Here is a 24,849-nt window from a genome sequence, read left to right as displayed (position 1 = left end):
AATGTGCTGATTTATCTTGAGACATTTTACTCAAATCTAAATGGCCATGGACTCTGTCTCCTTTCACTGCTACCTGAAGATATTAATATTCTCAATACATAGTTTCCTCTAGAAATGAAGATTAATTAGAGGGTTTATATGTTATAAATTGAAAACACTGCTTGGTAATGACTAGAGTACTGACCAGCAAGAACACAGGGTTTTCTTTCCTAAGTTCTTTTGACATTTTAGGTTGAAAATACATTTCCTATGCATGCTTTGGACCTCTCATTGTTTCTATTATTTTAAAGAAATCACTATATTAGAAAAAATAGGGGTGATTTGGTGAGAGTAGGGAAGAAAGACATATAACTGGAAAATTTATGAATTTAATTCCCTAAAACTTAACATTCCCCTAAATTTTAGAAAATGTTTATGTTATCAGTAGGATAGAATGCAATTCATCCAGCAAAAATTATTTAGGATACTTTAAAAGTATACATGAAAAAGTCTAAAGGAAGCTAAACAAACAATCTTTTTTATTAAAATGATGCAGTGGTCTGATGTGTACTCAGTTTTACTCAGACTGCTAACATATAAGTAAGGTCAATTTTGACATTTTGTTATACTAGTATATTATTACACTGTGCTTCTAAAAAGTTAGACTAAAACTAAAAGTTTAAATCTGCTAGGAAATCCTACAGTTTAATACTTTTTTATATCTTGAGTCCTGTGAATCACTGTATATTAAATGCTCTAAAAACAGTAGGATTTTGTTCCATACTCAAAGATTTTTTCCATAAAACTAACAGTAGATAATATAGAGTAATTTTAATCAGGTGTTATAATAAAAGAAGTTTCAGCAGTTAGATAGATATTACATTGAGACAGTTGGCTGCCATTAGTTCCTATGAGACTTTTAATCCTTACTGTTCACCATAATTCTTTATGGTTTGGTGGCCTCCATAAGTTTAGATCCTCTCCACTATTAGCTCGATTGTCCAATTGTAACTTTCTCCTTGAAAGAAGTAAAATATGGACCAGGAAATACTGCTAAGTCCCAGCGTCCTCTTTATTCTAACTTATCTTGTTTCTCCTCTTGCATTTATAGTAAACAGTAATTTTCATGTATTTCTTCTCTGTTTGTCAACATCCCACAAAGTCTTATTTTGAAATATACCTGCTGTACCAAAATGAAAAGCAGTAATTCAATTTAATACACATTTATTGAGCATTTACTTCTCTCTGAGAGGCTATGTGAGCACTGAGAATATACGGGCAAATGGGGCATATTCCTTGCCACTGAAGAACTCAATCTAGGAGGTACAGAGAGAAGCAGACCATTAAGCAAAATATGAAAATATGGTGTGTGCTGTATTACAAATAAGGCTAAATTGTTACTGTGATACAGAGAAAGGACAGGGTAATCCTGTCAAAATGGAGCTAGAGAGTCTGTGGGATACTACATAGACAAAGGAGCATTTATACTCCAGTAAATCTTTTATTTGGTCAGCATTTACTTTCTATATGTTTTCCAATATGTGAGCTTGAATCTCTGTTGTATATTTAAGACCACAGAGGAAGCAAAAGTAGAGCTGAAATATATGTAATAAAATAAGTCTAGACAAGGTCTGCAAACCTTCATGGACTCTGCCACCCAGCTGTGTGATCTTGGGCAATTCCTTCATCATTCTGGACCTCAGTTTCTATGACTATTAAATGATGAATCTGAACTAAATGCCATCCTGGATCACTTTTAACAGGGACATGATCTCTAAAGCTTCTGCCAGCTCTGGAGTTTCAGAAAACGTTTTGGTTGTTTTTGTTCCCCCAACATTTTTTACTCTGTCACTTTACTTTTTATTTCTTCTTTGTTTATAGATTTTTTTCCCTACAGTATTTCCTGTAATCTGAACTTTCACCATTATTAATCCTGTGAAGTCATGTAGATGCACATCTAAACAGAGTTACTAACATGACATGGAAAGATGGAAGATAGCAAAAGGTAGGGCCATCAAAACTTACAATAATTAATTTAATTTATAAGAAATTAACACTGCTTATAGGACATTTAACTAGCTTTTATTTTGTAGGACAGCACAAATTTAACTGAACTGAAACCCATTTCAGCTTTACATAAGAATTTAGGATTAACAGTGCCTTCAAATACATTAATATAATTTTTCCCTGTTGAATGGAATAGTTTCAACTAAACTTTACTAATCCCTTTGGTTTAATCCTGGAAGGCTACCTATAAAAAACTAGAGGTTCTAAATCAAACTGTAAAAATCCTCAAAGCTGAAAGTTAAAGTGGCAGCCACAGGGGGAAAAACAATGAATTTATAAAACACTAGTCTAGTGAACCAGCAATGTTTTTTTATACATATATATATACACATATATAAAACATATACATATATGTATCTACTAAATAATTATATATTTACATATATAATTTTTAAAATCAATCATGGGGGACAAGGTAATTGTGGCTTACCAAAAGTGTTTTCAACATTTTAAAGGCATCAGAGTCTCTATAGCAACCATTTATTTTTCCTTCTCTAAAGACTCACTGGTATGTCAAACACGAATGAGAATCACCTGGAGATTTGTAATTTAACCTGGAATAAAATGACCACAGCAATTATTTTATAAATTATTTTATTAATTTCACTGGTAATAAAATTACATTGTGCTGTTTGATTCTGAACTTCATCAGGGCTATGACACCTGTTTTGAAGGAAGTTGGGTACTTCCCTCCCTTACCCTGCTTACTTGCCTCCCTCATCCCTGCAGTAATAACTAAACAGATATATAAATAAGTGAAACCAAACCAAAACAAAACCATTCTATAATTTTTCCAGCCATGTTTCATAAACTTTTCCCACCCAAGGACCCCTAATGGAAGAGAAGATTGAAAACCCGCCCCTAGGGATCTGCTCCAAGTGTTAAATTTCCTTGAAGTCATCTGTTTTATTTAAAAAATACATGTGGATTTTGCATTCTACTCCATAACATATATTGGTTTTAATGTAAAAATCATGTGTTTTCCCACAATATCTTTGAATTACAGAGCTCTAGGAAAATATGCTAAGTTTATACCACAGCTTTGTATCTTCCAAGATGCATACAATTTTAGAAGCTTAGCTTTACAAGGAGTAAAGACAATTATAAAATAAATTTTTCTGTGGATCCCACATATTTCCTGCCTTCAGTTTTCCATTCACTTCAAGGTATTTTTTTTTTTTTTTGGTCAGTTAATTTGAAGCCTATAACTCTAGGGCTGAACTGAAATAAACTTATTTGCTATACCAGACAGAAAAGATTTTTACTCTATTAAAATAGGTACTCAGGTTCTAATAATCCAAAAAAAAGTATTAGCAATCATAAATTGTTCCTTAAATATGAAGTATATAATATAATCATTAACCAAATTAGTTTCATCTTATCTATATCCCTCTTGTTAAAAAAGAAAGGTGCTTTTTTATTTTTGAAGGTGATCATCTTACAAGGAGATAATCCACCATCAAATAAAGTGAATTATATAGTATTGATCTATTAGTATTTTGCTGGTTGACTGTGAATATATATATATGCTATACACAGTAGTAGAGGTGACAGAATGTGACTCATACAGGACTGAAATATATATTAAGCAAACAAGACAAGTTAGACTCAAATACCAAGGAAAAGTAACTATAAATAAGAGTAATTGGCTTGCCCTTTTACCACATTTGGTTTTTGTTTTTTTTTTTTCCTGCAGATTGAATTCAAAGTATTTTTTCCTAAGGCTTTAGTAGAAAAACATTAAAAAAAGAAAACAGGGGAAGTGGATTTTGAACAGTAATTTGACAAGTAATAGTCAGTTGTCTTAGAGGACAGGGCGTGTGAGATTTCCAGGCATGGGATGCAGAATGAAATCATACACAGAGACAGGATTATTAGAAAGGAATAAAACAGCTCAAGAGAAAATGTGTCTGGGCACACTGAAATGAGATCTAGGAGGAAATAAAAGAAGAATGCAAGCAGGTGGAATGTACTTAAGAACTTTTTGAGTTGAGAACTCTGAATTTCACAGGGAAAGAAATAGAACTGGTCAAAATAACTTGAGAATGGGATTGCTGCAGCCCAAACTGTAAGACAGGAAGGAAGAGGATTTCTGGCAACAGTCTTTTGAATACACTGGCAGGAAGAATACACAAAAGCAGAAATAATCAAAATAACAACAGAGATTTTACTCTTGAAATGGAAAGGGAGAAAGAAGTCGGTGATATTGTAAAAGAAAAATATAGAAGGATTTACCAAAAGCCCAGACACAGGAAACACACAAATAGAACTGAATACAATACAAACTTAGCTGAGACTGGAGGACCTATAGGCATCCTTATCATCATTCCTTTCTAACAAAATAAATCACAACACTTTAGCTTTCATAGCAGTATATCAATAATTTCTACTACTACTACTACTACTACTACTACTACTACTACTACTACTACAACTACTACTATTGCTGAAGATAGTGGTATAGCAACAGCTGCAATATTCACTGTGAATTTTACTGCATGCTTTGAATATGTTAACTCAATTAATCTTACTATTACTATCATTCCCATTTCATAGATGGGGAAACAAAAATTTGTAAATTTAAATTACTAGCTCAAGATTATAGAACTAATAAGTAACAGAGCTAAGATTAGAACTTTATAATATGTAACTCAAAAAGGTGTGCTCTATAGGCTACCTTCATCAGTAGCAGTAGTGGCTCAAAGCATGTTTGACACAATAATGATATAGACATAAATGATAGAGATATAAAAAGGCATTTAGACCTGCAAACCACAATGAGATATCACCTCACACCAGTTAGGATGCCCAACATAGAAAAGAATAGGAACAACAAATGCTGGCAAGGATGTGGAGAAAAGGGAACCCTCCTACACTGCTGGTGGGAATGTAAACTAGTTCAACCACTGTGGAAAGCAGTATAGAGGTTCCTCAAAAAACTAAAAATAGAAACACTATTTGACCCAGGAATTCCACTCCTAGGAATTTACCCTAAGAATGCAGGAGCCCAGTTTCAAAAAGACATATGAACCCCTATGTTAATCACAGCACTACTTATAATACCAAGAAATGGAAGCAACCTAAGTGTCCATCAGTAGATGAATGGATAAAGATGTGGTACATATATATATCACAATAGAATATTATTCAGCTGTAAGAAGTAAACAAATCCTACCATTTGCAACAACATGGATGGAGCTAGAGGGTATTATGTTCAGTGAAATAAGCCAGGCAGAGAAAGATAAGTACCAAATGTTTTCACTCATCTGTGGAGCATAAAAAGAAAGCAAAAACTGAAGGAACAAAACAGCAGCAGACTCACAGAACCCAAGAATGGACTATCAGTTACCAAACGGAAAAGGACTGGGGAGACTGGGTGGGAAGGGAGGGATAAGGAGAATAAGGGGCATTAGGATTAGCACATAATGTAGCAGGGGGCACATGGAGAAGGCAGTATAGCACAGAGAAGACAAGTAGTGAGTGAGTCTATAGCATCTTACTATGCTGTTGAACAGAGACTGTAATGGGTATGTGGTATGGACTTGATAATGAGGGGAATCTAGTAACCACAATGTTGCTCATGAGATTGTACATTAATGGTACCAAAAAAAAAAGATATTACTATAAAAAATAAAAATAAATAAATAAAGGTATTTAGACCTAAAAATCAATGCTGATATAAGCATCATTTCAGATTTCATTACACTGTTCTGGATTATTTTGACTAAAAATCTGTTTATCCGATATATTTGTGTAAAGTATCCTCAGTATAATGATCAAATGTATTATCAAAATATTGACATCATTGTATTTAAGCATATTCTTGATATCCTTGCTCTAAAAATCTTTCTGAAATTGAATCTGCATTTTGAACATATAAGAGGGCAATCAAAAAGTAGTAATAGCACAGAATTGACCTAATTTCAGAATTAGTCTTATTTGTGACATGTTTCCTGTTTCAAATTATAATACACATTTCTAACTTGCTTTATTCCACATTTATTATACGTTAGTAATTAAGTCTCCAGTCACAAAGGTATGTTTTTAAATCCAAGGGCCATGATATAGAAGTTCTTTAAAAAAGCAACTGCCAGAAAGCTGCTATTATAGTGGTAGTGAGTTCAATCTTCCATCATATTATAAAGTCCTTTTTTATAAAAGAGAAAGAAAATAAATAGCACTATGGAGACATAGTTTGTATCCTAGTGTTATTCTGTCCTTGGACCACAAAATGAGACACATTGGATTAAATTAAAGAAATATGTTGAGGATTTGACTGACCAGCCAAAATGACTGCTGAACAATATTATACAAACAATATTCTGGTTTTTATAGACACTTTTTTCCCCCTTCAAAGGGCATTAACAGGTTTATATGGTTTGTAATAAACTTGGGAAACGTATACGCTTTTGAGTCCTTACTGAAAGCTCTCAGAGTTATAGAGAAATGGAATTACTACAGTGCAATTTCAAATACAAGATTTATGGCATACTTTCCTTATCTGAGGGGTAAAATGTACTTCTCCACTTATATAATCTCACCTTCAAAAAATGTTCCCTTGATCTTTCCTCTTTTCTTTCACTTTTCAACTTCCTGCAAGAGTATAACATACTCACTAACCAACAAAGCTAATTAGCTAGAATTAAATCTTGGAGAGATTGTTGTTCCTCCCCTCCTAACCCTCAGTGCCACATTTTGCCCATTCTAGTCCTTTAGTCAGACCTTGCTGCCTACAACATCAAGACTAAACTGCTTAGCACGACTGAAATTTCTTGAGATGGCTGCCTTAGTGCTCCAGTCTTAGAGTTCAACTATTCTTTTACCTACCCTGATCTCTGCTGCCACTGTGCCTTTGCTCATATCGTTTGCTCTCTGGAAAGCAAGCCCCTTTTCCATGTCTGTAAAAATCCTGTCCTCATGCTTCACCTTCACCCTTTTGGCTTCTTCCACAAAGCCTTCTCTTATCTACACATTCAAAAGTTCTTTCTCATCTAAATTACAGTTATTATCTTTCTGTGTAGCGCTTCTCATATAAAGTATTTGTACGTGTCTTTTTTTACCTTCTAGATTTTAAACACATTCTAGCAAGAATTGTCTGACAACCATTTTGATTTCACCGAAAGTCCCATAGTATATTTCCTTTGCAAACAATATACACTTAAGTGTTTATGAAATCAATGAGTGAACATATTATCTGACCAGAGATATAAAAGTTTCAATAACCTAGCAGTATTAAAAAAAATAAACAGAGTCAAAAGAAGGTCATTAAAATTACTCTGCTATCAAATATAAGCTAATGGAAATTATCTTCCTGCTTTTCTTATATTGTTGTGCCCAAAGTCACGAATCCCAGAAGACCAACAAGGAGCCAACACCGATGCAAAAGCAAAGAGCCTTTATTCGAGCTAGCTCGAGCTCAATCTCTCATCTACACCAACGCAGTGGCAAGATGCCAGAGAAAGAGAGCGCGTTTTCCCCAGAACAAAGGTTTTATGGGTTTCCAGGGCAGTTTGGGGGGTGATGGCTGTGGCCCTGGCTGATTGGCTGGGCCTGGGAGTAGTTGGGGGGTGATGAGTCGTGGCTTTGGTCAACTGGCAGGGTCTAGGGGTGGTAAGTGTACTTCTTGCTGACTGGAGGGGAGAGAGACCAAGCTCCGATTGGGTGAAATAGGATCTGGGTCCCAATTGGCTGAGGTAGGATTCAGGTCTCAATTGGCTAAAATAGAATCTTGGAGCTTGCCCTTTCAATATCAGTAAACAAACAGAAAAAAATACAATTAATGTTTATAGATTATTTAATCCTACCATGTAAAATATAATACTAAGGCAAGAAATGTCCTAAAGCAGTTACAAATCAATTACCTTTGCTTGCACTCTCTATATGTTCTAGTTCTTCAGGAAATTTCAGGATATCCCGGTACTTTTCCTCACAAATTTCAGCAATAAAATGCAAAAGTGTTGTTTTTTGATCGGCTGATTTAGTATCTCTGATCTGGAATAAAAGAACAACGCATTTTTTACTGTTTTTCAATAATGTAAAAATCAACTTTTTTCTTAAACAAGTGAAATGAATAAATGAATGAACTCAATTCATTGTAACTAATTTAAATTTTTTTTTTTAAAGTTTGGGGTAAGTTCCTAATGTGGTCTAGTAACAATAATCTGGAATTTAATGAACTCCATATTTGACAAGTGAGAAAGGTGCCCCAAAAATTGAAAAACTAAATTTTAGTCTATATTTTACCAATGTCTACATTATTATGGCAAAATGAAAAGTAGGAGAAAATAACATTTATTTAGGTATTGATAATAATAATCTAAGTTAATGGTATCAGAATTCTGGTTTTTATCACAGAAATAGATCATTGAAAGATGGATTCATTTGTAAGGTTATATTTATTCTAACCATCACTGATGCAAATTAATGTAAAAGAGTAAGCATATTTCATCCTCCTTTATTTTCATGAGCCATCAAAAAATAATAACTGAAAACTTATGCTGATTTATAAACAGAATCAGACCACACAATTGTGATAAGACAAATTTTATTTGTCTGCTTACATATTGTATTTCCCTTTTAGAGACACTAGGCAAGAGATGCTGCCATTAGAATGATAAAATTCTTTCAAATATAGGACAAAGAAAAACATATGAGATCTACGTGTTTTCTTTAATATAACTACCATACTAGAGTAAGCTACATGAAATCAAGGATTTACTTAAAAACAAAGGATAAATATGGCATAAAGTATTAACTTTTCTCATTCTATTGGATGTTTTAATCCTGTAAATATAAGCTAATGGAAATTATCTTCCTGTTTTACTTCTATCAGTAAACAAGCAGAAAAAAAATACAATTAATGTTTATTTAATCCTACCACGTAAAATATAATACTAAGGCAACAAATGTCTTAAAGCAGTAACAAATCAATTACTGATGGGTTTGTCCATTGATGTTCATACTGATTTGGGGTTTTTAGTTTTAAGGATTACTTTGCAAATAGGTTTATGAAAAGGCTGTGGAGGATATTACGGTAATTACAGAATAATTTAATCCTTATTGTTTTACTGACTAAGGAAAAACAAAAACATTGCAGTTAATCAATCATGCCTATATTGAACCTTTTTTGTGCTACAGTTTTAACAACTGTTTACATCCCAATGATAAGAACAACTTAAAAGAAATAGTAGTCTCAAGGCTCAAAACGGAGGCATGATGTTGACAGTTCAAGGGGTCACAGTTATTTCTTTTAGAACTTCTGGGAATGCTTTATCCCACACAGGTGAAATACTTAAAACTTTTCATTATCATGCTGATACACCACTTTTAAGCACTACAAGGTTGAAAGGACACAATTCAAGGACAAGCTGTAAGAACAAAAGCAACAAAAACCTCAAGGGCAATTTATCTTAAGTAGGGTTTGTAGCTGTACAGGAATAAAGGGGAGGTTAACTTTCTCAAGAGGCCTTAACTTGGGAGTAGGATGTTATACATTCACAAAGTGCATTGTTTTCAGAGTATGCTGGATATTCCAAATAATAAGGAAATTACAAATTACCTGAATTCCTAAATCCTAAAATACTAAAAACATTAGGTGATTAGGGAAAATTAAAGGTGCATCTTCTAAAGGAAATCGATCTATATCTTATGACCTCTGTGGAGATAATACATATATAGAGACACACAAAATAACAACAAAAGCCCACCTAATTTTTCCAGACACCAAATTGTACAAGTATAATTTTTTTTTCTTAATGCATACGGCCAGCAATGGAAAGGAAAATACAAATAGAAAGATAGAATTCTGCTCATACGTTAGCATGTTATGGGTGATTTAAAACTTCAGCTTTTGACATGCATACTTACAGATGCTTAATTTTTAGAAATTTTAAATTCATGAATATATATTCAGAATCAGGTCTATTAATTTATGTCTAAGAAATTTATTAGATTCAATGGTTACATTTTAAAAAGATAAAGCATAACATTTCAGTTAAATAAATATCTCGGCATCTTTGTCAAAATCAGAAAGTTGTGGACAGAGTATGCATATACTTGTTTAGAACTGTAACAGTCTTTTCAAAGCATGGGCAAATATGGCCAAATGCCTGTCTTGTCAAGCTGAGAAGTATCTTAGTTGGTATGGGAGACAAACTGCTAAATCTGTATTGCAATATTTATTTTTCAAATAACCTCACACGGAGTCCATTTTAAGGTTTCAAACTGGCAGGAAATAATCATAACAAATATGTGGCCTTTTAAATGTTTTTCTTTATGTATGATCTTTAGACCAATCATTTAAAAATACATATATAACATTAAAATATAAAAGGAAGGAATTTTTACTTATTAACATATATTTGCATTTTATTATCATGTCTTCAGCCTCTCTTACCTTGACTTCCATCATTCACTCATTACCCATTGTCTCACTCTCGGACCTACTGTATTGTTCAATGTCAGCTCAGAAGGCAAATAAGAATATTCACCCTCATCAATTCTAATGGCTAATGGTATTTATCCAATAATTTGTTCTTCAAGTGTAATAAGTTGGATATATACATCTCTTGGGGTAGTACAAAGGTAATTTAATCTGAGCATGTACAAGATCACTTCCACAGTGTTTGGATTAGTTAATTAAGAAATAACATTGATTTCCAATTGATATCTGGTTACCCCAAAATTATGTTAATTTTATAGTAATCTCAAATATGCCAGTAATACTTGTCCAGATTGCCTAACTCTTAGTGGTGACTACACTGTGAGCATTTCAAGGTTTGCTCCAGCCAAGAGCCAAATAAATGCCTTTTCACCTTCCTACTGTGCTTTCCCTCTCTCCCTCTCACCAGCCACAGTTAGGCAGTGGTATGAGACAGATACAGAAATTCTCTTCATAAGAAGCAAAAGGATGAACAAAATGGTTGCCCTTTAGTTCTCTGTCTTGTATGTATTTTCAAACAATAAAAACTCAAACAGTTCCAGAAATTGAAAATAATTTGAAAGAGCCAAAAATGTTTTATAATATGTTAATATGCTGAGTTATCAATGATAACAATAAAAATAAGACAGACTAATTCACTATATTCACTGATAAAGTACCATCAGTTAATAAACCATATGGTGATTTTAACTGTAGTCTGACCAATAACGATTACACATAAAGATTAATAATTAAATTTATACTAATCATATCTACCTAATCTTTAATAACTTTCTGAAATGGTACATGAATACAGAATATCTTTAACAGAACAACACCTATTTATATAGCAAGTTTTGATAATAATTTCTCTTTTTTTCTAATAAATATGAGTGCTATATTAGGAAAGATAATATTTACATTTGACATGCTCAAATACATTTACAAAACTTTAGTTAGGCAGGTAGCAAAATACCTGAAAAATGAATTGTCTTGTGAAAGACTTATTCAAATATTCTCACTCAACTGTGAAAATATGCAGTCTTTGAAATCAGGCAGTGGGAGCACACAGAAGCCAGCACTCTCAGCCAGGGAGTCTCAGACAACACCATTTTAATTGTCTATGTCAGTCAACACTCAATCTTCCTGTGAAGAACCCCTTCTGTAGGTAATTTTCCCTTCTGCTGAGATTCAAGACTATTTCTTATTGTTCTGTCCTCAGCGAGAACTGCAAATAACTTGTAACTATCCTCTGTATAACTCCCTCCCACAGAGTGAAAGTTCCTTTCTCTGTGTCGTGGTCTCGAAACCAAGCCCATTTCAGTTAAACCTCTCCACACAGATGTGAGTTTTCAAATGTTTCATTTTGTCAGGGTAATCAGAATCCATTCAAAGTTTCCACTGCAAAGGCTCCCCTCATCTACTAGAAAAGCATACAGACTTTTTGGGTTTTGCACATAAGGCTCTTGGTGAGCTGGCCCTTGCCTACCTTTCTAACGTGCCCCCTGCTAACTTCCTGACACGTGCCCTGTTCTTCACATAAGCTCCTATTTGCATGGGCTATAGAGCAACACTTCAAACTAAACTCTACCTTGTGTGTGTGTGTGTGTGTGTGTGTGTGTGTATGCTGTGCGAGTGGGTGCGAGCTCACATGTACACGCAACCATGTCTACATAGAGAAGTTGACTAGAAAGCCAGACCTTTCCACGACATCATATTTGTTAAGAGGTGGGAACGAATGCCAGAATAAAGTTATAATATGACACACAGGGAATGGAGCACAATATGTTTGTTAAGGGAGGCACATTAGGAGTAAAGCAAATATGAATGTAGAAGTACACTGAATGATCCACTGTGGGCTACGGACTGTGTTAGGCACCAGGGATCAAGATAAATGATGCATGGTACCTTGGAATCCTCAGGATGTTCAGAATTTAGGAAAAAACACAAAATTTTACAGAAAAGAGGTGACAAAGCAGAGTAATTTGGTGGCAAATGTCAAAAACTAGTATAATTAAAATGGTAACTAGGGCAGAAGTTAAAAAGGCAAAGAAAGGACACATTCAAGACACATTGTGAAGACAAATAGGATCAAGTCACTAAAAAGAAATATCTGGGATGAGGGAAAAGGGAAAAATCAAAGACTCCAAAAGTTTTAAGTTCAGGTAATTAAAAGAAGGGTTGCATCGTGTCAATAACTTAGAAACCCATGACTCTAGAGTGAGCTGGCTTTAGTAAGGAGGTGGCAGCTCATTTTTTAAGCATAAGTGGTAGCTATGTGTAGATAATCTATGAGAAGGTGCCATGGCCATTCCATTCTCTCTGCTTCATTTTAGCCTATAGAATGTTACCTAATTATGCTTCTTAAACATCCATATGACCATGTTCATGATACTATAACCTTGGGCAAGTTACTTAAACACTCTCTGTCTGAGCTTTCTCAGTTATAAAATGGGAATTGGACAGGCACTTATGCTCAGAGGCTTGGAGAACTGAGTCAGATAAGACCATCATGACCATGACCATCCTGCAGATTAGAAGTGATGCGCACTACTATCCCTCACCACCCTCTTCAACTGTGCAGCCTCCTGCCTGCTGCCCCGTGGACTCACACAGCATGTATCCCACTCAAAGCCTTTGCAAGTGCTTTGTCTCCACCTGGAGGGTTTCATACCTTCGTAGCTTGTTCCTTCTATGTTTTCAAGACCTATATTCAAGTCACTTTCTCATGATGGCCTTTCTTAGCCACTGTATCTAAAATTACAGTTCACTCTCCCAGCATCACTTACCTTCTCCATCTTTTATTTTTCTCCACAGCAATGATTTTGTGAGCCTATGGGCCAGGCACCTGGATAAGAGCTTTATAGGCATCACTTTATTTTATTATTTTATTTTATTTATTTTTATTTTATTTATTCTATTTTATTAGTTTATATATTTTATTATTTTATTTTATATATTTTATTATGTTATGTTATGTTATGTTATGTCATGTCATGTTATGTTATGTTATTTTTTTAATTCTCAAAACAATTCAGTGAGTCAGTTATTCAAATGCCCATTATATACCTAAGGGACTAGGTTTAGAGTGCTTAAGTAGCTTGACCTAGGTCACACAGCTGGTGCCAGAACACAGCATGGTAACTTAAGTATGCTGGGTGCTTAATACATTCGACTGAATTAAGTGATGAAGATGTGCAGGGAAAGGTGAGAGCAGAGGGAAAGGTCATTCAGGGAGAGTAGTACTAATGAACCTTTTTCAACTTCCCTGCACACAATTAATAAATTTTGTTTTTGTTTTCCCACAGTGAGTTATTTATACTCTAGTTACAGCATTTATTCCAAAATATGTAACTTTGTTTACACAATCAGCCTCATGTACCATATTGTGAACTCCTCAAAAATCTGGACTATATCAATTGTGTCCAATAAATGTTTGTTGAATGAATAAATGCTAGAGAGAAGACAAAGATAATTAGAACTGATTTGATGATTACAGAAATCTTTGATGACCTTCAAGCACAGTTTCAATACACTGCTAGGGAACAAAATTAAAAAGGGTGGATAGCCAGGAAAAGGTGGTAACATGTAAGGTAATTTATGCAAAATAATGATGGTGGACAATCACTAGATAATATTTGAATAGTTAGAGGGAGCAGCAGAGCCAGTAGCTGAAAAATGGTGAGGCTAGTGACAAAAGTTATTATAATTATTTTCTCCAAATAAGTTCAGCATAATTAGGCCTAGGAGGATCAGGAAGTGGTGGAAATAAGAAGTAAAAATCATAGTAATGGAGAATGAGTGGGCATTGACTACTTCAATGGTTCTCAAATCACGAACCAGCATTATCAGCATCACCTGAGAACTTGTTAGAAATGCAGCTTTCTGGGTCTCACATCAAACTGACTGAATCAGAAACTCTGAGGTTGCAGTACATCTATCTGTGATTTAACATATTGGAAAAAAAATCTGCTATCATCTCTAGGTGATTCTGACAGATGCTGAAGTTTGAGACCCACTAGACTACTTAGATAGTGTAAAAGAATGCAAAGAACATCAAATATCAGAATAAAGTTTAACTGTACCCTAGAGCAAAACCACCCAGTTTACGTAGAAACTGCCTGAAGCTAACATTCCTAGACCCTACCCTAAGTTAGATAACTAGAAGTAAACGACCCCCGTGGGGTCGAAACTCGTAATAAGTCACATAGGAATGCTTGTGCAAAGGTCAAGCACCTAGTGTGTCCCTGTTCCAATTTTATTGGCCAAAGTATAGAATGTGTTTCAAATTCATTAGTTAGAGTAATGTGCAAGCTCCGGTGCAATGACTGTAGAAATCCCATATAAACCATACCTAAAGTTGCTTGGGGGTCGGCAGCTCGGACTCGGCCTGCGTGTCAGGAGAGGTGCTGTCGACCCCAGCTAGCTGGCTAAATAAAGACTTTGCTTAGATTTACATCTCCGTGCCCATGTAGTTTGTTCTCTAGAAACGCCTCAGAGTCCAAGACCCTAACAATAGAAATTCTCAGGCAAGAAGGAGCTTGACAATTGTCCACAGTTTGCCTAGACCCTCTCATAATTATGTTTTCATGTAACAAGTTGAAGTGTCAACATGATTTCAAAGCTTAGTATCAATTTGAAACTGGAGAAGAAATGTCGAACAATTTGTGGTATCTGAAGGACTGAATCATTCTGAATGTTCTTGATTAATTTACACAAAAAGTAGACAGATTTGTATAATAATTAACCATTTATTTAACCAAGAGTAGATGACACAAACAGTATGTATGCTCCATGTTGTGAAGATTCTGGATATATTACTCATAAGTCTTCTCAACTGTCCCTCATCCTTCACCTAAAACTGTATTGAAAATACACTTACATGATGCTGTAATGTCTTATCTACAATGTATTTCCAGAATGATGGACTAAATAATCCAGCAGATCACTCATGCCCTCCAACTCTAACTCAAACTGCCAACTCACTTCTTACTAGCAAATTTGAATTGCTGCTTAAATGTTTACTCAATAATTTTGATTCAGAACACCAAATTATAGTTGCATACATCAGGTTTCAATGTTTTCCATAAAAGTCTTGCACTGCCAAATATTTCACCAGTCCTAATTTCAGGCTAATGTGTACTTGGCTCTAAGGAGACAAGCACTTTGACCCATATGCCAAAAAAAAGTTTATTCATATGAACCTGCAGAGATCAGACCATGGGTGAATGTAAAGAAAAGGAGGGACAAAAGAGTAAGCATGAAGGCCAAGAGTGAGAATGCGTTCGTACATTACCATATATCACACAGGAACAAATCGTGGAACTTATGCCCCTACATAAAGAACTCTCACACCCAGTTTGCAGAAAGGCACAGAGAACTAACAGGATGAGTTAAGGAGCAAATACCCAGCCAGCTGCAGGAAATGTTCTCATCCAGAAAGAAGCAAGAAAGTACAAGAGGAACACACGGTTTTCTTGTGCAAATTGCTGTCAAATGAATATTTATCACAGACGAAACTGATTTTCATATAAAGAATGTAAGAAACGAAGTTGTAAAGCAGTGTGGATATTACTTGAGAAGTTTCGGACACATTTAAGCAGGTCTACCTTTCAAGATAGAAGTCCATGTCTATAGAATGCATCTGAAGGAATGCTTTTCAGATCCCCCCAGCCCCATTTTGTTCCCTGGTGCTTATGTAAGTGGCCATTATGACACTCAGCAAACTTATCAACAGGTCCTGAACTCAGGAAAAAATAAGATTGCCTAATTTCTCCCCTGAGTCAAGGAAAGAGTTCTGACAGCAACACTACACAAGACATTTATATTGGATTGTCCTTAGAAGGGAAGAAGATACTGAAATGTAGTGAAGGAATCCGGTAGAGTCATTGGAATATACCCATCTAAATGACCAATATTATTTGATAATTCAACTTCTTCAGTAAAAATTTTCCCTAATCATGGCTTTTTTCCCCCATTATATTCATACACTCATAGAACAGTTAATATTCGAGCAATCATGAATGCTCCAGTGCATACATCAAAACAACTACTATTTCTTGCCAGTCTTGATATAGCACATGAATTTTAATGTTGGTCTCCTTTATTTAAACAAAATTAAGTTCTGTGCTCTCTGCCAAGGGTTGTTTACAAATTATTGCTTTCTTTAACACCACCACACGCTGCAGTAACACTGAGAAAGATAATGTATTTTTAAGGATTGCAATTACCATAAAGACATTAGCTCTGCAGCTAGACCAGACAGGTTTAATACATGTTTTCCTAGCTTGATTTCTAAATCCCTCACCAAAAATGCTTTTTTGGGTACTACATGACTAGGGCTGACACTAATTCAACCAAATGTGATTTACAGTGGAAAGATGTCTTAATTCTTTGTGTAGGCCTGATTGTCCCTTTTTTACCCTCTTGACTTAGGTATTATAATAGTATTTCCAAAAAAAAAGGGGGGGTGGGAACAGACGATACCAATTGTATAAAAGGCAAGCAATTTAAGAGTTCTACACTTGTTAGCTTAATTTATGGTAGCAATCTGTGAAAGGAGAACTTAAACTCGAAACCATGACAACATTAAATGGTATAAGGATTCATTTCCATTGCTACCTTCAGACCCAGCAGGGCATTTGTGATGTTGGTTTCCCAGAGAAGACAAATTTTGCTTTCTTCTCCTCCTACTTCACCTCTCAGGATTTTCCTTGTAGCCCCACTTACTCAGAGAACACCCTGAATATGAATGAGTCCCAAGCAGCCAGGACCAGCGGCAAATCAGCAATTATTTGTATTTATTTTAGGAAAGGCCAGAAGAATTAATGAATTATGTCTATACTTTAGAAAAGACAAGCTGGTCTGGTATTTTCAAGTGCTCTTAGTGATTCAACCTATCTATAGTAGGCTTCCCAAAGAGAAACTCTTCGGAGAACTGTTTTAACAAAAATCAAATTATTGTAAATTGCTATAGACATAGTTTACAAGCATGAACATCTCTCAGGTGTTAAGTGGTTTCTTCTTGAAAATGGTTTAAGCATTTAAACTAAAACTTTTAACCTTTTTTGTCATGAGTATTTTACTTAACAAAACTGTTTTATATGTATGAGGTTTGAGAGTGGGTGGAATAGGTTTTTGTTTTTTGTTTTGTTTTGTTTTTTCTCTGTACATAGTTTTAAAGATTATCACCACCATCAAAAGAGCACAAAGAACTGCTCTTGCTATGTAATACACTGGAAATAAATAGCATTTGGAGGTTCAACATTGGTGGTTTTAACTATCCAAGAACAAGTTCAAAGGTCCAGGACACATAATACTGCTAAAGCATAATTAGAATCCAGCATAGAGGAACAGCTGTTTAGGGGTGAGTTAGAGAACTATGTTGATGTTTAGAGGTATATCCACTCATTCATTTTTCACTAATATATATTCCATATATTTTCACTCTTACTGTTCTACCACATGAATTTAATTAATTTTAGTTATATTCCCCTGTTGAACATTCCATTATCTGGTTTCCATTTTGTGTGTGTGTAGGGGGGGGTTTCATTATGACTCATATTATTACAGATGCTGCCGTGAACTTTCTTTTATTATAGTGAAATACACATAAAATAAAATTAACCATTTTAACCATTTTTAAGTATACAGTTCAGTGTCATTAAGTACATTCACATTGTTGTGCAACCATCATCACTATCAGATCCCAGAGCTTTTTCATCATCCCATATTGAAACTCTGAACCCATTAAACAATTCTCCATTCCTCTCTCTCCCCCACTCCCTGGCAACCACTATGGTACTTTCTGTCTCTACGAATTTGATTATTCTAGGCACCTTGTGTAAGTGGGATCACACATTATTTGGCTTATTTCACTTAGCATAATGTCTTCAAAGTTCAACCATGTTGAGGAATGTACCAGAATTTACTTCTTAAAGGTTGAATAATCTTCCATTGTATGTATATACCACATTTTGTTTATTCATATATCTGTTGATGGACACTTGGATTGCTCCAATGGGTACTATGAATAATGTTAGTATGAATATGGTATACACATCTTTTCAAGTCCCTCCTTTCAACTATTTTATAAATGCACTGAGAAGTGGAAGGCTGCATCATATGCTAACTCTATGTTTAATTTTTTGAGTAACCACCACACTGTTTTCCACAATGACTCCCATTTTACATTCACACCAGCAATGCACAAGGGTTCCAATTTCTCTATATCGTAACACTTTATGTTTTCTGATTGATTATATAGTAGCCATGGATATGAAGTTTTATCTTGTGGCTTTTATTTGCATTTCCCTAATGATTGGTGATGTTGAGTATCTTTTCATGTGCTTACAAGCCAGATTCTTTGGAGAAATGTCTATTAAGGTCCTTCTCTCATTTTTTAATTAGATTGCTTGTTTTGTTATTGTTGTTGAGTTGTAAGAGCTCTGGATATATGCTGGATATTAAACCCTTATCTGACATGTGATTAACAAATATTTTCACCCATTCTATGGGTCACCTTTTTACTCTGTTGATCACGTTTTTGGATTCTTTGATAATTTCTGTTCATGTCTCCAGAGTCCTTATGTAAGAGTTTCTCTAGAGGATATACTAGGAATGCCATTTCTGGATATTGTCCCTTCAACATTTCTAGATAGTACCAAATAGTTTTCTGAAATAGAGGTACCAAGTTACATTCTCACCAGCAGTTCCCTTTTACACATATTCTTACTCATACCTGACATTATTAGAATTTTAAAATATTGCCAACCTCATGAGTATGAAAAGATATCTTACTGTGGTTTAATTTAAATGCAGTTGTGAATGTAAAATGGTACAGACACTTTGGAAAAGAGCTGCTTTTTAAAAATAAACTCATACGTTCCATGTGGCCAGTGTTCCCACTCTTAGGCATTTACCCAAGATTAATGAAATGTATGTCTTGTATGTGAATATTAATAACAGCATTGTTTGTATCAGACAAAATGAAGAAATAACCCAAATGTCCACCAAATGATGAATGGAAACAAATGTGGTGCTGCCACATAATGAAATATCACTCAGCAATAAAACTGAACTAGTGATATATGCCATAACATGCTAAATGAAGTCACACGAACACAAAGTAACACAGAAGACTATAATACTGGATGATACCATTTGTATGAAATTTTAGAAGAGGGCAAAAATATGGTGACAGAAAGCAAATCACTAGTTACCCGAAGCTGGGAGTGGGTACTGGCTGCAAAGGGACATGGGGAAAATACAGATTGATGTAATAATTCCGTAATTTCTATGTGGCAGTGGTTATACAACTTTATACAAATAACAAAATTCATCAAACTATACACCTAAAAATGAATAAACATGGTTGTATGTGAATTATAGTCACTTTAAAATTGGTAAAGTCACTTAAAAAAGAAATTACAAGACAAGGCCACATATGACAAACCCACAGTCAACATCATATTTAACAGTGAGAAGCTGAAAGCTTTTCCTTTAAGATCAGGAAGAAGACAAGGATGACCACTCTCCTCACTTTTATTCAACATAGTTCTGGAGGTCCTAGCCACAGCAATCAGATAACACAAAGAAATAAAAGGCATCCAGATTGGCATGGAAGAAGTTAAACTGTCCCTGTTTGCAGATGACATGATATTGTACATAAAAAAACACTAAAGAATCCACTCCAAAACTACTAGATCTAACACCTGAATTCAGCGAAGATGCAGGATACAAAATTAATACACAGAAATCTGTTGCATTCTTATACAGTAATGATGAACTAGCAGAAAGAGAAATCAGGAAAATAATTCCATTTACAATTGCAACAAAAAGAATAAAATACCTAGGAATAAACCTAACCAAGGAAGTAAAAGACCTATACTCTGAAAACTACAAGACACTCCTCAGAGAAATTAAAGAAGATACCAATACATAGAAACACAGCCTGTGATCATGGATAGGAAGAATTAATATAGTCAAAATGGCCATCCAGCCTAAAGCAATCTACAGGTTCAATGTAATCCCTATCAAAATACCAATAGCATTCTTCAACGAACTAGAGCAAATACTTCTAAAATTCATATGGAACCACAAAAGACCCTTAATAGCCAAAGCAATCCTGAGAAGGAAGAATAAAGCAGGGGGGATTATGCTCCCTAACTTCAAGCTCTACTACAAAACTACAGTAATCAAGAGAATTTGGTATTGGTACAAGAACAGACCTATAAACCAATGGAACAGACTAGAGAGCCCAGATGTAAACCCATGCATATATGGCCAATTAATATAGGATAAAGGAGCCACGGATATACAATGGGGAAATGACAGCCTCTTCAACAGCTGGTGTTGGCGAAACTGGACACCTACATGCAAGAGAATGAAATTGGATTATTGTCTAACCCCATACACAAAAGTAAACTCAAAATGGATCAAAGATCTGAATGTAAGTCATGAAACCATAAAACTCTTAGAAGAAAACATAGGCAAAAATCTCTTGAATATAAATGTGCGCAACTTTTTCCTGAACGCATCTCCTCGGGCAAAGGAAACAAAATAAAAAATGAACACATGAGACTACATCATGCTACAAAGCTTCTGTACAGCAAAGGACACCATCAGCAGAACAAAAAGGCATCCTACAATATGGGAGAATATATTTGTAAATGACATATTGGACAAGGGGTTAACATCCAAAATATATAAAGAACTCACATGCCTCAACAAACAAAAAGCAAATAACCCTATTAAAAAATGGGCAGAGGATATGAACAGACACTTCTCCAAAGAAGAAATTCAGATGACCAACAGGCACATGAAAAGATGCCCCACATTGCTAATTATCAGGGAAATGAAAATTAAAACCACAATGAGATATCACTTCACACCAGTTAGAATGGCCAACCTAGAAAAGACTAGAACAACAAATGCTGGTGAAGATGCTCCACATCGCTAATTATCAGGGAAATGAAAATTAAAACCACAATGAGATATCACCTCACACCAGTTAGGATGGCCAACCTAGAAAAGAGTAGAACAACAAATGCTGGTGAAAATGCTCCACATCGCTAATTATCAGGGAAATGAAAATTAAAACCACAATGAGCTATCGCCTCACACCAGTTAGGATGGCCAACCTAGAAAAGAGTAGAACAACAAATGCTGGCGAGGATGCAGAGAGAAAGGGGAACCCTCCTACCCTGCTGGTGGGAAGGTAAACTAGTTCAACCATTGTGGAAAGCAATATGGAGGTTCCTCAAAACACTAAAAATAGAAATACCATTTGTCCCGGAAAATCCACCCCTAGGAATTTACAAAAAGAAAACAAGTTCTCTGATTCAAAGAGACATCTGCACTCCTATATTTATTGCAGTATTATTAACAATAGCCAAGATATGGAAGCAACCTAAGTGTCCATCAGTAGATGAATGGATAAAGAAGAAGTGTGTACATATACACAATGGAATACTATTCAGCCATAAGAAAGAAATAAATCCTACCATTTGCCACAACATGGATGGAGCTGGAGGATATTATGCTCAGTGAAATAAGCCAGGTGGAGAAAGACAAGTACCACATGATTTCCCTCATTTGTGGAGTATAACAATGAAGCAAAACTGAAGGAACAAAATAGCAACAGACTCACAGCCTCCAAGAAGGGACTAGTGTTTATCAAAGGGGAGGGGTGGGGACGGAGGGAGAAGGCAATTGTGGGTATCATGATTGGTGCACATGGTGTGTGTGGGGTCACAGGGAAGACAGTGTAGCCCAGAGAAGACAAATAGGGACTCTGTGGCATCTCACAACACTGATGGACAGTGACTGCAATGGGGTATGCAGGGGGGAGAGGACTCAATAATAAGGGTGAATGTAATAACCACATTGTTTTTCTTGTGAAGCCTTCAGAAGAGTGTATATCAATGATACCTTAATTAAAAAAAATTTTTTAAGACAAAAAACAAACAAAAAAAATAAAATGTAGTGGGTATAACATTATTATTTTAAGCAAATTAATAAATATTTTTAAACTTCTAAAAAAAAAAGAGTAATACATATTTGGTCCCTCGTAAGACCAAACACATATTTCCCAGGTATATTTGGTCTTTATCCACAGTTCCTGAGAACACTGCACAGTGTTAAAGGTGAAAAGTGTGTCTTGTCATGTTAATGAGAGACTTTTGGACCCCTACCCAAGGACAGGGCTGGAGGCTGAATCAGCCAATGACCAATAATTTAGTCAATCATGACTATGCAATGAAGCCCTCACAAAATCCCCTGGAAGGGCTTATCTCTCTGCTCTCTGGCATCCTGCCTCTTGGTCAGAGAACGCTTCTAACACTTGGGGAGATAGAACGCATCCACGTGCCACTGAGCCAGGCCCCAAGCACCCTGAGGACAGAAGCTCCTTTATTTGGGACCATGCCCTGTGTCTCTTCATCTGGCTGTTAACTGGTATCCTTTATTGAACTGGCAAACGTAAAAAAAAAAAAAAAAAAGAAATTAAAGTTACGCTTAAACCTCTCAGTTGTGAATACATTTTGCTTCTGAAATAATAGCATAAGAAATAAAAGTCTTAAGCAGATGCTTTCAGAAGTTGACAAGTACCCTGGCCTTTCTCCTATATTTCATGAAAACTGAAATTTGGAAACCTAAAGGGATCTGACTGGACAGCCACACTTGATGAAAAATCCTTGGCATCATGTACCCATGACTCTCTAAATCTTTTAATAGCTTACAGTGCTTTTCTACTTCCCTCTGCACAGGTTTCTAAGTAAAATACTCTGTTTTAATATAAGTATCTGGTTACTTGCTCGAATTTTAAGACTGAGCTACTCTCTCAAAACAATCAGACTACATAGTTTCTCTCTCCTGATACCAGGTTGCTTACATCCCTGGGTTATCCCTCATACTGAGCATTAAATAGTGACTTTCTTCATTCTTATTTAGCTGGAAAAAAGAAATCATGACATGCTCTTGCTAAAATAGTTATTTAATTTTTTTTATTTTTTTGCCCAATTAGTGAATCAGGAAGGGTAGAGACATACATACAGGAAGGATCCATACAACAGTCATTGAGTAATATCATCATATTACTGTTTTTGAATAAGTACTAATAAATTTTATCTAAAAATTTAAGAAATAGCATTTAATTATAGTAGGAAATATGTAGGAACTTATGAGAAGCAGTTTTAAAGATACTCTCTTATTGTAGCAAAAAAGGGAAGAGAGTATTCTAAGAAGCCAGATTGAAAAAAAAAAAGAATAGTAAGGCTTTGTCTCCATAACAAAGTCAGGAAAAGCAAAATCCGAGTAACTGGGGGAGAGAAGTACAAGTGGTAAATGGGGCTGGCATTGTGTTTTCCTTTCTAAAGAAATGGGGCAGCTTTACAGTATAGGTTATCATCTAAAAGAGTACTTTATTATCTTACAGTTATTTAACCCATTTTATAGAAACATAGATCTGTTTTATGTGTGCTATCATATAATAGCCCTTTCCCCACTGCCCCCGCCTCACTTCTCCCTATTTCCCTCACTGTCTCGTTTACATATTGTATTGTTCTATATATTTGGCAACTACCACACAAGGCCCTGGAGGACTGGTGATATATATGTTTTATTTCTCTTTAAGTCTGCAAAGCATCTAGCACATGGTTCCACATAAAGTAAGGGCTCAATAAATGTGGCCAACTTGATGCCTGATTACTAGCTAAAAAAGTATTTATAAGTATATATAGATAGTTCTTAGATTCCCTAAAATTATCACAGGGTTAATTGGATGTTCAGAGTTTTATTTGAATATTAACTGCTGCTTTATAAAACCCCTTCCATGGTCATCAGCCCTACATCTTAAAGTCATGCCATGCCTTCATTAGTACGGCTTCGTTTGACAGGAAAATCAGTTTGTAAGATGATTGGTCACATTCAGTCACAGTGGCCACATTTTTTGAACAACAGTTTCATACAGAGTTGAAATCCCCTTCGAACAGAGTTTTTATAGAATAAAAAGGCATTTGTTTTCAAACTTAGTAATTATATTCACTAAATGCTGTTCATGTTGTCAACTTTCCCCCACTGTGAGAATTACAAAATCAGTCATAAGATTAAACTCAGAAAATGACTACAGCACTTCACAGAATACTAAGCCAGCTGGGTTCATTTAAATCCTCTATGGAAACAGTCTTTGTGGTGAACCAAATAAGACCTACAGCTAGTCCCATAAATCATCATTTCTTTTTTTTCTTCGTTTGCTCCATTGCTGAAATTGTTTATTGCCACCGTTGCTATATAGGGGACTCATCAAGAACCAAAACAAAAAGGTTTTGTGCACTAGAGATTATTCATCTCTGCCAGCCATACTACCCAGCAGAACAGTAAACTGC

At 35.2% G+C, this 24,849-nt stretch overlaps 1 protein-coding gene across 7 annotated transcripts in view; it reads right to left on the bottom strand.

Moving 5' to 3' along the window:
* Positions 1 to 24,849, bottom strand: part of DIAPH2 (diaphanous related formin 2) — a 943,365-nt gene that overhangs the window by 416,283 nt on the left and 502,233 nt on the right. For 6 of the 7 annotated variants that reach the window (XM_073227594.1, XM_073227595.1, XM_073227592.1 and 3 more), the window contains one exon: positions 7,908 to 8,037. In XM_073227594.1, the coding sequence (XP_073083695.1) occupies positions 7,908 to 8,037 (130 nt within the window). Of the gene's footprint in view, positions 1 to 7,426; positions 7,787 to 7,907; positions 8,038 to 24,849 lie in introns of those variants that run through there. The other variant, XM_073227598.1, reaches the window with a different exon arrangement.

Source organism: Manis javanica, chromosome X (assembly GCF_040802235.1).
Source record: "Manis javanica isolate MJ-LG chromosome X, MJ_LKY, whole genome shotgun sequence".
In the NCBI taxonomy this organism is placed as follows: Eukaryota; Metazoa; Chordata; class Mammalia; order Pholidota; family Manidae; genus Manis; species Manis javanica.
Note: the sequence above shows the minus strand (reverse complement) of the source record. Positions and strands in the feature narration are given on the sequence as shown.